Genomic DNA, 15,115 nt, shown 5'->3' with positions numbered 1-15,115 from the left:
GCATTGTTTTGGGCATGACGAGATGAAATGAATACATGTTAACTCGTTTTTAATTCATACATAATGGTTAATGCTGAAACATGTTATATATCAACAGGGCAGGTATCCTACATTGCTCCACCAAACCACCTGGACTCTGATTTGCATAGACCACACAAAGGTAAGGGGCTCTTTTTTTTTTTCACATTTTATACCTGCAATGTAGACTGTATCAAGATGTCTACTTACCCTTCCTCCCGTGAAATCATATCAGATGCACTCTGTTCCCTCCCAATACTGACCCTCTTGCCTTTTCTATCCTATCAAATATTGTAGTTCAAATTTCCTCCCCACCCTTGCTCTGTTTACTTATTTCTACTTTTTACACTGAATAAAACTTGAAACTTAAAGCATATGGAGTTCTATGAATATTCTATAATGTCTTGGGAACTCTCTCAGTTGCATAGAACCAGTCACAGAGTTTTTCCAAATTCTGGAACTAATTCTGTAAAAGCCACTAATTTATAATAATAATAATAACAGTTTATATACCGCAGGACCGTGAAGTTCTATGCTGTTTACAATGATTAAAAGTTACAAATTGAGTAGTACTAACAGAGTTAAGATTTAGCGGTCAGTTATTGTGGGGAGAGATTGTTCAGTGTAGCTGCCTAAGTATTTTAGGAACAAATATGTTTTTAGGTGTTTCCTAAATTTCCCATAAGTATTTGCAAACATGAGTAACTGTTTCAGGTCTTTACCCCTGCCTGATAAGAGAAGAGATGTTGATGGTGTCTTTTAAATTTACATCCTCAAGGGTGTTACAAGTTTATTTGAACTCATGTATCCATAATGGCTTTGGAATCTTATACCAATTGTCACATTCTATTGAGACAAAGAAGCAGAACTAGCCTAGAGAAGATTTTTTTATGTGATCACCAGCTTTTATTGGAGAATGACCCAAATCAGTCATGCTTTATTTATTCTTTTTATATTCTGAATTATCTTAGCATTCTAACTTGAGTAAAGCTGTGGTATATATAAGAATTTATGTAATGTAATGTAACACATCCATAATTAATTAAAATGTTGAAGAAGACAAGCAATGTTAAAATATAACCTAAAACAAACACCATAAACTCAATATCTCACTATAACAGCCTAGCTACTTAATAACTTACATTATAGTACTTAAATGTGTCACAATTATCCATCCCCTTTTCAGCTGGCCCCATAATATTGTAGAAAAAAAATGAGTCTTCACTGTTCTTTCCACAATTCTGAGGGCAGGGAATTCTACAACTTTAGGCCAGCAATACAAAAATTTAAATGAACAACATTTTTCCAGTCGCACCCTGTGAATAGAGAGGACATCTAACAGGTGATACTGGGTAGACCTCAACTCGTGCTGGCTGAGAAATCTTAAGGTTCGAAGCAAGCATCACTGATGATCAGCAATATAATTTTAAAATTTATCCTATATTCAGCTGATAACCAGTGCAATATTTTTTAGAACTAGCATTATGTGAGAGTACCTTGAAGTTTTCAATAATCACATTAGCCGCTGAATTTTGAGCTACCTACAATGCTTTTATGTGGATTTTTGAAATAACAGCATGAAAATTTTGTGCTCTTTGGGGAAAATGTGATAGAAAATGAATTAAATAAATAATCACCTTAAGTTTGAAGAAGACATATTGATTGCATTGTGTTCAAAACATGCATGTGTTGGGTCATTCTCCAGTAAAACCTGATGATACTTATTACCTTTCCGGGCTGGTTCTGCTTCCTTGTGCAATTGGTTGTTATATAACAGGGGTGCCCAAAAGGTCGATCGCGATCGACCAATAGATCGCGATCAACCAGTAGATCGCAAAGGCAACGTGAGTCGATCGCGGAGCCCATCCCTGGCTCCGTGATAGACTCGGGTTGCCTTCCATTCTACCTGCTTCCCGACCCTGTAAAGAGGACACTGAAGCGCAGGGCCAACGTTCCTCACTTGCTCCAATTGCTGCCTAGCTGGCCCGGAACTTCCTCTCCGACGTTAGAATTGACGTCGGGTGGGGAAGGTTGGTTGACCTGGCGCTTCATTGTCCTCTTTACGGTGGCGGCCTGTTCCCCGGTGGCAGTGGCTTGGGAGAAGACAGGGAGACAGAATGACAGACAGGGAGACAGACAGAAAGGGGGCATGGAGAGAGAAAGATAGGGAGACAGACAGAAATGGCATGGAGAGAGAAAGACAGGGAGACAAAAAGAAAGAAAGGGGGCATGGAAAGAGAAAGAAAGACAGAGAGAAAGAAAGAAAGGTGAGGAGGGCAAGGAGAGAGGAAGAAAAAGTTGGGGAAGGGAATGAGGTCTGGAGGAGAGGAAGCATACAGTAGGCTGAAAGAAGGGAAGAAATATTGGATACATAGTCAGAAGAAGAAAGTGCAATCAGACACTCATGAAATCACCAGACAACAAAGGTAGGAAAAATTATTTTATTTTCAGTGTAGTGATCAAAATGTGTCCGTTTTGAGAATTTTTATCTGCTGTCTATATTTTGCACTATGCCCCCCCCCCCCCTTTTACTAAACTGCAATAGTGTTTTTTTAGCTCAGGGAGCCTATGAGCATCAAGAGCAGTGCAGGGCATTCAGCGCAGCTCCATGCGCTAAAAAACGCTATTACGGTTTAGAAAAAAGGGAGGGGGATATTTGTATATTTTTTATATACTGAGGTGACATTGCATAAAATCAGCTGCCTTGACCTCTTTGAAAACCCGCAGAATATAAATGATAATTAACATTTTCTCTGTGTACAGTGTGCTTTGTGTTTTTTTAAATTTTATTGTTGGTAGATCATTTTGAATTGGTCATTTTAAAAGTAGCTTGCAAGCCCAAAAAGTGTGGGCACCCCTGTTATACAGTGTATGGCAATATTCCAGCCAATAGATTTTCTTTCTTAAATGTCTATCCTGCAGTGGTTTTATGTTCTGTTCTAATCCTTTTGCATGTGTTTAATTGAGTGTGTGCTCTATTTTTCTAATTTAGCAACAATTATTCTTCTGCGTGTATTAGATCTTTAAAAAGAAACTCTTTCTTGAACTTTAGAAAGGAAGTCAAGCATACATAGTTTTATGCTTTTTTGTTCTTCTCTTGCCTGATCTGTGATTCATTTGGAGGGCAAGTGGATCTTTTCTTCAAACCTGATCTTTAGACAAGAAAGCCAAAAAGAAGACAAGAGCATGCATAATTATTCATTTCCCTACCTTGTCTGAATACATATTCCTGATTTTGATTTTGAATGATTCACAGTAGGTGTGAAATAGGAAGCAAACACAGTGCTGCATTTCACAAAAAAAGCTGACATTCACCAGAAAACATGCGAGAGCAGTTGGATCAAACTGCATGAAAACAAGTATACATTCAAAATCCTCTTGGCTTATAAAATGGAGCATTCATAGCAAGCTAGGAATGGCACTGTGTTTGCAGGTTACAAGCTCTGATTTTCAGCTTTGAAAACCCTAAACATGTTTCTTTTGGTGCCAGTAGTTGGCGGCTGTGTTGCTGTGATAAAAATAATAATTTGGCATTTGTAAGCCTAGATCTTTTCATGCTGTACCACTGTTGGATCAAAATTGGCTCACTGTCTAATGCTGTTTACATCATTGGGTCAGTTTCCAACTATACCATGACCCCATTACGGTGTTTGGTAATTTTTCTCATTGCTTATCACAGAATTCCTCCCCAGTTTTGCACTTCCTCAAATGTGACCTTTGAATATGTTCTCACAATTTCTAAATGGCATTAAAAAAAACAAAAACAAAACCCTTCTATGGAAACCCTTAAAGTGGCAGAAGATGAATGCATCTCAGTGCCCTCTGATCATTGTTTTTAGTACCTAATTCAAATACTGTACTTTAGTTTTACAGAAGGTAACTCATTAGAATAAGAGACATTAAAAAAAATAATCTTAAAATACATATAGCAAACATATTTTAAAACAGCAAGTCTATGTTTTTAAACAGCAAGAACCCTAACTATGAATAGGCATGACTACACATTGGGCCCTATAACACAGATAAATCTACTACAGAACATAGAAGCCAAAGAATACCATACCTCTGTCATATGCAAAACACAAACAGATCCTTACCAAATACGGAATAAGGAATACAAATTAGAAATAGAAATGTAAAGACAAAAATTGAACTGGAAACTTCAAGTTGCCAAATTAGACATGTACTACAATGTAAGAAATAAAAACAGAAATGTATTTCCTTTTATATTGAACATAATACAAAGACATCTATGATGCACATATCCCAAATTAACATAATCTAGTTAATAAATTCAAAATAAGACTTTTTTCCTAAATTATGTGGACATTTATTTTTCCATCATGCCAGTCCATTTCTCTCATCTGCTTTGCCATGTGTCTTCTGCTAACTCTTTCCAAAGACGGCTGTCCATTTGTCATTTATCTTCTCCTATCTTGTTCTACTCCTTCACTCAAGCTGTCTCTGACATATTGATCTTTCCCTTTTAGATTTATTCTCCCTTTCTTTTTTTTCTGCTTCTCTGTCAACTCAGATTTTATCCACTTCCTTACCTTTCAGTCTGCCATCTCCTCCTTTTAAATTTCAACTACATATCACCTTTTCATTTTCTCTCCTCCTAGCTCTCCCAATTCCTGTACTATCCATTCCTAAATCTCCTAATCCCTTCCACCTTTCCTCTTGTCCCCACTGATGCATTTCTAGTTTCTTTACTTACTATCCTCCTCTGACTCATCCCTTTAACAACCCTCCATGGCTTTTCCCACATAGTTCTCCCATTCCCTGTTTTTCCCTCCCTCCCTTTATTCATCCTTGTAGACCAGCATTTCTTTCCTCTTTCCACCCTTGTAGCCAGATATTTGCCTGTTTCTTCCCTCCAACCCATATAATTTTCCTATACCATCTGTCTCTCTCTCTCTCTCTCTTCACTCCTTCCCTTGTGGTCCAACATAAGAACATAAGATTTGCCGCTGCTGGGTCAGATCAGTTGTCCATCGTGCCCAGCAGTCCGCTCACGTGGCAGCCCTTTGGTCAAAGACCAGTATCCTATTTGAGTCTAGCCTTATTTGTGTATGTTCTGTTCCAGTAGGAACTTATCCAACCTTGTCTTGCATCCCTGAAGGGTGCTTTCCCCTATAACAGCCTCCAGGAGAGCATTCCAGACCTCCACCACTGTCTTCCTTTTTTCCTTCTCTCCCCTGCACTTGTGGTGTAACATCTTTCTTTTTCTCCTCCTTCCAACTGTTCAGAATATGTCCCCTTCTACCTGCAAGATCCAATATCTCTCCTTCTTTCTCCCCTCCTTCCCCCACATTGTCAAGAATCTCTTCATCCCTCCTATCTACCCTCAGGTCTCTTATTTCTCTCATTGTATTCCATCCCCTCCTCTCCTCCCCAGTTTTCTATCTTTTTTCTCTTCATTCTCACCCTCCTGTCTTCTCCACCAGTAGGTCCATCATTTTTATCTCTTCCATCTCTCCCTGTCCTTGAGACCCAACTACTCTTCCTCTCTCTTCTCTCCCTCCCTCCCCTCTCCCCTCAGGTTCTTCAATTCTCCTCTCCCTCCCCCCTCAAGTCCATGAAGTATATTTATTTCCTTCCGTCCAGTCCCTATGTGGCTGAAGGCTGGAAAGAGCAGCCCTGAAGGAGGTAGCTGGGATCTCCCACTGACCCGGAAGGCTTCCAGCTCTGACATCGGAGGGAAGTCTCGGGTCAGCTTCGGTGGAGAGGGAATGCAGGAAGGAGGGCATGGGATTCCCGCTGGTGGTGGCACTTTGGCAGAGGGAGGCAGGCAGGAAGGAAAGCATGGGATTCCCAGTGGTGATTAAGGAGGAAGGGAGGTGGGAGACCCGCTCATTGCTGCATACCCCCAACAAATGGCTCACGTTCACCTAAGGGTATGCGTACCGTGTGTTGAGAAACTGATCTAGAGATGGGAAAAACTAGTAAGGTAATTAAATTTGATGATAACACAAAGTAGTTCAAAGTTGCTACATCACAAGAGGATTGTGAAAAATTACAAGACAACCTTACAAGTCTAGGAGACTAGGCATCCCAGTGGCAGATAACATTTAATTTTAATGAATGCAAAGTGATGCATGTGGGAAAGAGGAATCCCAATTAATAGCTATGTGATGCAAGGTTCCACATTAGGAGTCACATCCTAACAAAAGGATCTAGGTGTCATCATTGATGATATGTTGAAACTTATTGCTCAGTGTGCAGTGGCAGCTAAGAAAGCAAATAAGCCTAAGAACTACTAGGAAAGGAATGGAAAACAAAAATGAGAATGATATGCCTTTATAGTGCTCCATGGTGCACCGTAAATATTGTGTTCAATTCTGGTCACCACATCTCAAAAATATATATATTATAATTAGAAAAGATACAGAGAAGGGTGACAAAAATGAAGGGGATGGGATTATTTCCCTTATAGGAAAAGCTAATAAGGTTAGGGCTCTTCATCTTAGAGGCTGAGGGAAGATATGATACAGGTCTATAAAATAACAGTCCATCAAGCGCAGAATCCTGTTTCCAACAGTGGCCAACTCAGGTCCCAAGTACCTAGCTAGATCCCAAGTAGCAAAACAGATTCTATGCTACCAGTGCTTATCTTAGGAATAAGCGGTAGATTTCCCTAAGCCATCTCAATAATGGCCTATGGACCTCTCTTTTAGAAAATTATCCAAATCTATTTTAAACCCTGCTAAGCTAACTGATTTTACCACATTCTCTGGCAACAAATTCCAGAGTTGTATACATTTCCTGGCACTGGTATCTTCCCCTCATTTTCCTCAGTGAAGACCAAGGTAAAGAATTAATTTAATCTCTCCACTATGTCCTTGTCTTCCCTGAGAGTCCCTTTTATCTCTTGGTTGTCTAGCAGTCCAACCAATTCTCTTCCTGGCTTCTTGCTTTTAATATACCTGAAAAAGTTTTTTTAATGTGTTTTTTTTTGTTTCAGCATAATCTTCTTTTCAAGACCTCTCTTCGTCTTGCATTTGACTTGACATTCCTTGTATTGTTTACCATCATTTTCAGTTGGATCCTTCTTCCATTTTCTGAAAGATTCTCTTAGCTCTAATAGGATTCTCTTTTAGCTCACTTGTTAACTATGCTGGCTTTTGTTTGGTCTTCATTTTTCCTTTATTACTATATGGAATATATTTAGCCTGGGCTTCCAGGATGAAATTTTAAAATAGCATCCATGTCTGATGTATATTTTTGTCCTTTGCAGCTTCACCTTTAAGTTATTTTTTTTATCATTCTCCTCATGTTATCATAGTCTTTTTTAAAAAAATTAAGTGTTGTTGTATTGGATTTCCTGTGTAAACTTATTCCAGGGATTATATCAAATCTGATCATGTTATGATCATTGTTATTTAGTGGCCCCAGATCATTGCCTCTCTCATCAATTCATGTGCTCCTCTAAGAACTAGATCTAAAATTGTTTCACCTCTTGTCGGTTCCTTAACTAGCTGTTCCATAAAGCAGTCCTTGATTTTATCAATGAATTTTATCTCCCTAACCTGCCCTGATGATACATTTATCCAGTCAATATCGGGGTAGTTGGAATCACCCATTATTACTGTATTACCCAGTTTGTTAGCCTCCCTAATTTCTGCTAACATTTTAGTATCTGTCAATTCATCCTGGTCAGGTGGATGGTAGTATACTCCTATCACTATCCTTTTCCCCCTTACACACTGAATTTCTACCCATAGGGATTCCAAAGTGTGTTTCTGCTCCTGTAGAATTTTTAGTCCATTCTATTCAAGGCCCTCCTTGACATATAATGCTACGCCTCTACAAATTTGATCCACCCAATCTCTATGATATAACTTGTACCCTGGTATGATAGTGTCCCATTTATCATCCTTCCACCAGGTTTCAGATATGCCTATTATATATTTTCATTTAGTGCAATATATTCTCTCTTTCCCATATTGTTTCTTAGACTTCTGCCATTGCATAGACATTTCAAACATAATAGCATGGAGGGACATAATCAAAAAATATGTCTAAGTCCATTTTGGGCCTAAGTTGCTAGTTGCCAAAAGTTGGACATGTCTAAAGTCCATTCTCAAAAAATATGTCCAAAATATTTTTTGGGGGGAGGGAAATTGTTTACTTGTATTTAAAGCCGTTTACCATCCAGACCACTAAGTCATCTATCTTTATACCCCATTCTCGTCTAAATATTTGTCCAAGTCAAAAATGCCTAGAGCAAGACATTTTGGACGTGGGATAGATCAGCAAAATTATAGACTAGCCACCCAGACATGGCAATAGAGTAGTGGGGCAATGCTACGAACTTCACAAAAAGGGTGCCACATAAACATCTCACCACAGCTCCCTTATAGGTCATGGTGAGCCCCCCAAAACCTACTATAATGAATATGCATTGAAAGCAGTGCATGCACATAGATCTCATGCATATTCATTGGGGAAATCCTGAAAACCCGACTGGATTGCGGCCCTCAAGGAGGGACTTTGAGACCCCTGTACTATACCCACCTGTCTATCACCCCAATAGCCCTTACAGCTGCAGGTGCCACCTATATGGCCGTACAATAGGGTTTTGGAGGGTTTTTTGGATGCACATGTTTCACCATGAATGGAGAGGTTAGAGCGGCTTATGAGCCTGGGTCCTCCTCTCTATGGTTCACTAGCCCACCCACAGACTACTTAAGCCACCTCTGTACAGCTCTGTAAAATGGTCAGTTTCAAACATCTATTTACCGCAAACCAACAAATAGGAACAATTTGTTACAGTATGACAGCTTCCACCCGAGACATTTAAGGAACAATATACCTACTGGACAATTTTTACATCTTAGAAGACTCTGTTCCACGATGGAGGAATATGTTTACAGAGCGGATGAAGTCAAACATAGATTCTTAGTGAAGGGTTATCCCCCTTCTGTACTTAAGAAAGCTTATAAACGTGGTTTATATGCTAACCGGTCTCTGTTGCTGCAAGCTCATTCTAAGTCTGATGCCTGTCGTTGGTTTGTGTGTTGCCTTATTCCATTCACGCCTTTCAAATCAAGAAAATCATCAAACGTCACTGGCCCATCATGCAGTACCATGAAGCTTTCCAAGAGGTTCCCAGATTTGCTTTCTCAAAATCTCCTAATTTGAGACAACAATTAACACATTCTCAGTTTTCAAATCAAGTGGTTTCTAATTCTTTGAGGGGTCAGCATTCCCCATGTGGGCACTGCAAAGTTTGTCAGTTTAGTGCCACCATTCAACAAATGTCACTACCATCTCGATTTAAGTATACTCAACATGTGACTAACTGCAATTCACACCATGTAGTTTATGCAATATCTTGTCCGTGCCAGCTTGTGTATGTGGGAAGCACTACCCGCAGTTTGAAGCTCCGTATTGGAGAACATATGAGTCGCATACGCACTGCAGTGCAGGAAGCCCCCCTTGTTCAACATTGGCAAAGCAAGAATCATGCTGCTACTGATTTACAATTTACAGTATTGGATCTATTCTGTAATACTAGGGGTGGTGATATAGCTCGTATGTTGTGGAGAAAGGAGCAGAAATGGATCTTTGACCTGAACACTCTCCACCCATATGGCCTTAATAATGAGATCGAGTGGGTAGCTTTCCTTTGATCTTGTCTGGCTTCTGTAGTGTAATCCTGAAGTTTTTTGCTCCTGTCAGTATTTTCAATGATGTCATCACGTTTTGTTATGTCCGGCTTTACTCCCCCCTCCGGTTTAAATATCGGAGCGGGTGCCGGCGTTCTCCGTTGCACGGAAATTTTTTCAACATTTTGAACGGTATGTACATTTTTCTGCTCCTGTCTATCATGTCAGCTATAAGCCTTATTACATTTTTGCATAGATAGTTGGCTTTATGAGCTTCATTGCCTGTGTCTATTGCTTATTTTGACATTTGATTTTGCATTTCAGATGTTTCTAGGATAAGCAACATAATATCTGTTTTATTCTTTTCAGATCTTGTCAGATACTTATGACCTTTTGCAAACAGGATACTGGTCTGGATGAATCTTCGGTCTATCCCAGTATAGCAATGCTTATGTTTTTATGAAGAAATACTGAGTAGAGAGGAGAAAAACAATAGCTTGCTGTATCGGTTAGGAGGAAACACTGGGCCACTGGTTGCCCAAGTGGTCAGTCTTCCTCTGGCACTGAGGATTGCATCTGATGGTGCTGACAAAATATACTGTGATCAGCTTTTTATATCATAAATTGAGATCTTAAAACTTTACTTCCCTGTGAATATTAATACCTCCAAGGTAATGGAAGTGTTCCCACAAGCCATCAAGAATCAAAGTTAAACCTCAACAAACCAAAGTCATTTGTAAGCCTTTTTTTTTTTTCTCCATAAGCATAAAAACATAAAAATTCCTTTAGTATGCCCGATACCCTGTATCTTTTCTAAGCTCAGAGCTTGCTTGGCGTCATGTATGATGCTTATCCACATACACTGTTGGCTAAAAAAGCAAAATTAATGCTGCTTTGGGTCAGCTGTTTTTACTGACTCTTGACAGCTTGGGAAACACTAAGACATAAGGTGAAAAAAGTTGATGGCTTCTGACATTTATAGAGAAACTATCAATAAAAAAGTCAATATTTATATAAAAACTTAGCTAAAGGGCAAGGCAGATAGGAAATTTCTTTGTGTTTCCTTGTTCTGTTACTGTTTTCTATACCATTATTATTATATTGAAAACCACAGTTAATGTACGGTAATGTTAAATGAAAAGTGAAAATGCATTAACCCATATTTGCTCAAATTTTTATTTTCACTCTAGATTTCTAAAACAATTTTGGAATACTGAGCATAGAGGGACTAAGGTATAAATGGTGTATTTTGATGTATAAAACAACAAAATCCAAATAGCACCAAAAAGTTCCACAAAGGAAATGAAGCAGCAAAACAAAAAGATTGTGGAACAGAAGATTGTAGTTTAATAAGTGTCCAAATAACTTAAAAACAATAATCTTAAAAACAATCCACAAAGGGTATATACAGTCACAAGTGACCCACATGATAAAAATCAAATAATATATAAAATAAAAATGATCCAACATGGACCGTGTTTCAGAAAAATAAAAATGCCTTCCTCAGGGGTCTTATAGGGTCCTTGGCTGTCTTAAATATAAAAACATAAAAGTCACAAAAATCCAAGTAGTTAAGAGGCTACAAACAAGCAGCACAGCTCAAAAGCCTCCAATGTACAGCAGCAGCTAAGCAAAAAGAATGTTAGAAATAGGAAAGACATGTAAAACAAAACAGAATAATATAGTACCTCCATGATGCAATCATATCGCAAATATTGTGTGCAATTTTGGTCCCCGCATCCAAAAAAGATATAGCAGAATTTCAAAAAGATACAGAGAAGGGTCACCAAAGTGATAAAGGATTGGACAACTTCCTTATGAGGAAATGTTGAAGGAGGTTAAGGCTCTTCAGCATGGAGAAGAGACAGCTGAGGGGGAGATATAATAGAAGACAGTAAAATACTGAGTGGAGTGGAATAGACATGGAATCACTTGTTTATTCTTTTCAAAAATACAAGGACTAGAAGGTACACAATGAAGCTACTAAATAATAATTTAAATAAATCGGAGAAAGTACACAATATGCAATTAAACTCTGGAACTCATTGCCAAAGCTTGGCAGGGTGTAAAATTGATTTGGATAGTTTCCTACAGGAAAAGTCCATAACCCATTATTAAGATGGACTTGGGGAAATATATACTGCTTTTTCCTGAAATAAGCAGCATAAAATCTGTTTTTACTCTTTGGAATCCTGCCAGGTTCTTGTGACTTGGATTGGCCACCGTTGAAAACAAGATACAGGGCTTGATAGACCTTCAGTCTTTCAAAGTATGGCAATGCTTATGTTTTTATGTTCAAATCAGGACCAAATATTCTCTCTCTTTCTTTATGCATATGCATATCTATCTATCTAGAATATTGAAAATGTGAAATGGTCAGATGAGGGAGGTATCAGATGAGCTGTTCAATTAATAAACATGGACTATCTTATTAGAGTGACCAATTTTGGCATTTCCTGTAGATGATTTGCATGGCCTATTACTACCACATCTGTTTGCTGGGACAATCATGAGGCACCTAATAACCAATGTGCTAAATCCTTCCATTATAACATCATATTGTCAGATATAATAACCCTTTACTAAATGTTATATGCTTAATTTATGCCCAGCCACTCTATGGAAGAGTGGGCATGTAAAGGACGAGCCCTGCGGTAGGTTTTTCCTCATCTGGCAGTAATTCAGACCTTTTTCAGCATTGCTGAGGAGGCTGTTAGACCTGTTTTTGTATTACTCGAGAAGATGTGCACATCAAATATGATTTCTAGTGATTTCTAAAATAAAACACATCTGTTTTAGCGAAAACATGTAGAAGACATAAGCAGTTTTACTGGAAGTCATAAATAGTATTTACAGCTTTATTTCAAGGTTTTTAAATATTCTTAGAGACCTACTGCTGGAAAAGAGCATGTTGAAGATTCCATAGATAATTCTAGATCGATTTAACTCTTATGGCAGTTTGTGTAATAGATGTGCATTCCTTTCCAGTGTTTTTCCTACTGATATTTCTAATTTCTGATCAGTATCGTCTGGGGAATGCTCAGAAACTGGAAGACAGCCCCTGGAGGACTGGAGAACTGAGCCTCTGTCATTCAGGATAACAGGGTGCTGGAAGCAGGGGACACACGTTTTCCACCTCCATGCCTCCTTCACCCCAAACAAGTCCAGCTGCTGCAGGTGGGGATGGACCTGGGAGTTAGCATGGGAGACTCTACTGAAGAATTTTATTTTTAATTTGAAATAGGATCTCCTGAAACAGCCATGCCTTTTAACAGGTAGCCCCTGGGGATGGCTGGGATTTATGCGGAGGGTGTGTAGTTAGAGGTGTCTAATCCCCCCCCCAAAAAAGCTGGTGCTATTTTACCTTGATTTTAGGGCCCAAATACAACTTGCAGTACGAGTATATCACTGCAAGTCACATTAGGGCATTTGCATTGTAATGAGATGTAAAGCATGCATTTGCATTTTTTGCATCTCATTACTACTTAACCTGCCATGACTTAAATATCACTGCACTATTTTAGGTCAGGTAGCGTTAGGGCTTTCTGCATCGTGTTGAGGCCCAAATAACACATCATAAGGCCCTACTGCTGCTCGATGATTCTTACCTAAGCACAGATTTGCACGAATAAGTTATAGAACAGTGCCTGTTATGTATGTAATTTAATAGTTAGCTGCTAATTGGCATTATCAACCAATTATTGACTATGATTGGTATTAATATCTAGTGTCACTAAATTCCATACTCAACTCAAATGTTATACCAGTACAATCATAGATCCTCATTCTCCTGTTCCCCATTACTCCGATCACAACTCTTTCCTCCTCAAACTGCTATAATGTAGCATATGCATTCTGTTATTCCTTACATTATAAATCACCTTGAACCTATTTAGGCATAGCACGACTCAGAAAGATTAGATTTGATTAATTGATGTTGTTTGGAACTAATTAGCAGTTATATATATATAACTGCCGTTAAGATTCTGGAAATTGAGCGTGCAAAATTCAGTGTGCAGGTCAGGAGTATGCTCAAAACTTGTCCATACATTTTACAGAATACTAGCAGTTAACACACATAACTGACAGCAGTTAGGTGTGACTAGTTACACCAACTTTTGGGCTACCATATGTGCTTGCCCTAAAGTTAGGCTTGTAACTGCGGACTTGCACTGGTTTTCTATAAGGGTGATTATGCACGTAATTGGCAACATAGAATATAAAACTTAGCGTGCATCAACCAAGTGCCTAACTTTCAGTGACCTATAGAGAGTTACTCTCTATAGGGGCAATTCTATAACATGGTACTTGTTAGGAGACTATGCTATAAAGCAGAAGTGTCCAACTTCAGCCCTTGCCAGGTCGGGTTTTCAGGATTTCCCAAATGAATATGCATGAGATAAATTTTCATATAATAGAAGCAGTTCATTCAAATAGATCTCATGCAAATTCACTGTAAAAATCCGGAAAACCTGACTGAATTGCAGCCCTCGAGGACCAACGTTGGACAACCCTGCTATATGTTCATGTTTAATAATATTTATATACCGCTCTTTGTTAAAACATCAGTGCAGTTTACAACAGTTTCAAAAGAAAAAGACCGCCAATATGCAAAGAACAGATAAGAAAAAGGAAACAAAAATTAATAGTCTATTAGTGACATCATAGTATGTTACCCAAAAATTAAGAAATGTAAGATTTTAAAAATTACATAAAAACCTAAAATCACTAAAATTAAGAAAATGTCAATCCAAAAAGGTAAGTCTTTAAGGAGTCTCTAAACTTTGAATGTGCAAGCTCGCAGCATAACTCATTTGGAAGGGAGTTCCAAAGTTTTGGAACTGATGCAAAAAAATCAGAACTACGAATAGACTCCCAGAAGCAATAAGGAAGGAGACAAACTACACTGCATTCAGGAAAAACCTGAAGACTCACCTCTTTTTCAACTAACTGTTTCAGCTTCTGTATATCAACCCCTCCTCCTAGGCCCCTCCCCTTGCCTCTGAGTCCCATCCCCTACTCCTTTTTCCTCTTCCTCTTTGATCTGTCGCCTTGAGCTTGTATAGGTTTGTGTGATTCACAAATGGAAGATTAGATTAGATTAGACTTGTCTGGGAATTGCCCGCTGTCAACGCCAGCGATGAGTGACGCCGCTGCGGATGACTTGGGGCTAGATGCTACTCTGAGCCCAGACCATAGAGTTCCTCCTCCACGTCCACAGCAAGCAAGCTCTCCACAGGAAGTGAGCACGTCCAAAGAGGCTGTGCTCTCACTGCGAGAGGCTGGTTTACCAAAGAGCTTGTCTTTGGAGTCAGCGGGGGAACTTGTGTCCCTGGAGGTACCTGTGGCTGGTAGATCAATCAAGGAGCCAATACAAGGAATAATAGACATGAATCTGGCAATGGGTATGACTGAATTAGCACTACAAGACTTTTCTTTATTAGTAAAACCTCCTGAAGTTACCCTGGAGAATATTTGGGACTTAG

At 38.9% G+C, this 15,115-nt stretch overlaps 1 protein-coding gene across 24 annotated transcripts in view; it reads left to right on the top strand.

Moving 5' to 3' along the window:
* ADGRL3 (adhesion G protein-coupled receptor L3) overlaps positions 1 to 15,115 on the top strand; it is a 1,804,713-nt gene that overhangs the window by 1,294,949 nt on the left and 494,649 nt on the right. For 23 of the 24 annotated variants that reach the window (XM_033915103.1, XM_033915068.1, XM_033915049.1 and 20 more), the window contains one exon: positions 98 to 160. The exons of the other annotated variant lie outside the window; for it this stretch is intronic. In XM_033915103.1, the coding sequence (XP_033770994.1) occupies positions 98 to 160 (63 nt within the window). The remainder of the gene's footprint in view (positions 1 to 97; positions 161 to 15,115) is intronic. 24 annotated transcript variants of the gene reach the window in all.

Source organism: Geotrypetes seraphini, chromosome 1 (assembly GCF_902459505.1).
Source record: "Geotrypetes seraphini chromosome 1, aGeoSer1.1, whole genome shotgun sequence".
Taxonomy (NCBI): domain Eukaryota; kingdom Metazoa; phylum Chordata; class Amphibia; order Gymnophiona; family Dermophiidae; genus Geotrypetes; species Geotrypetes seraphini.
The sequence above is the reverse complement of the archived record's forward strand: the minus strand, read 5'-3'. Positions and strand labels throughout refer to the sequence as shown.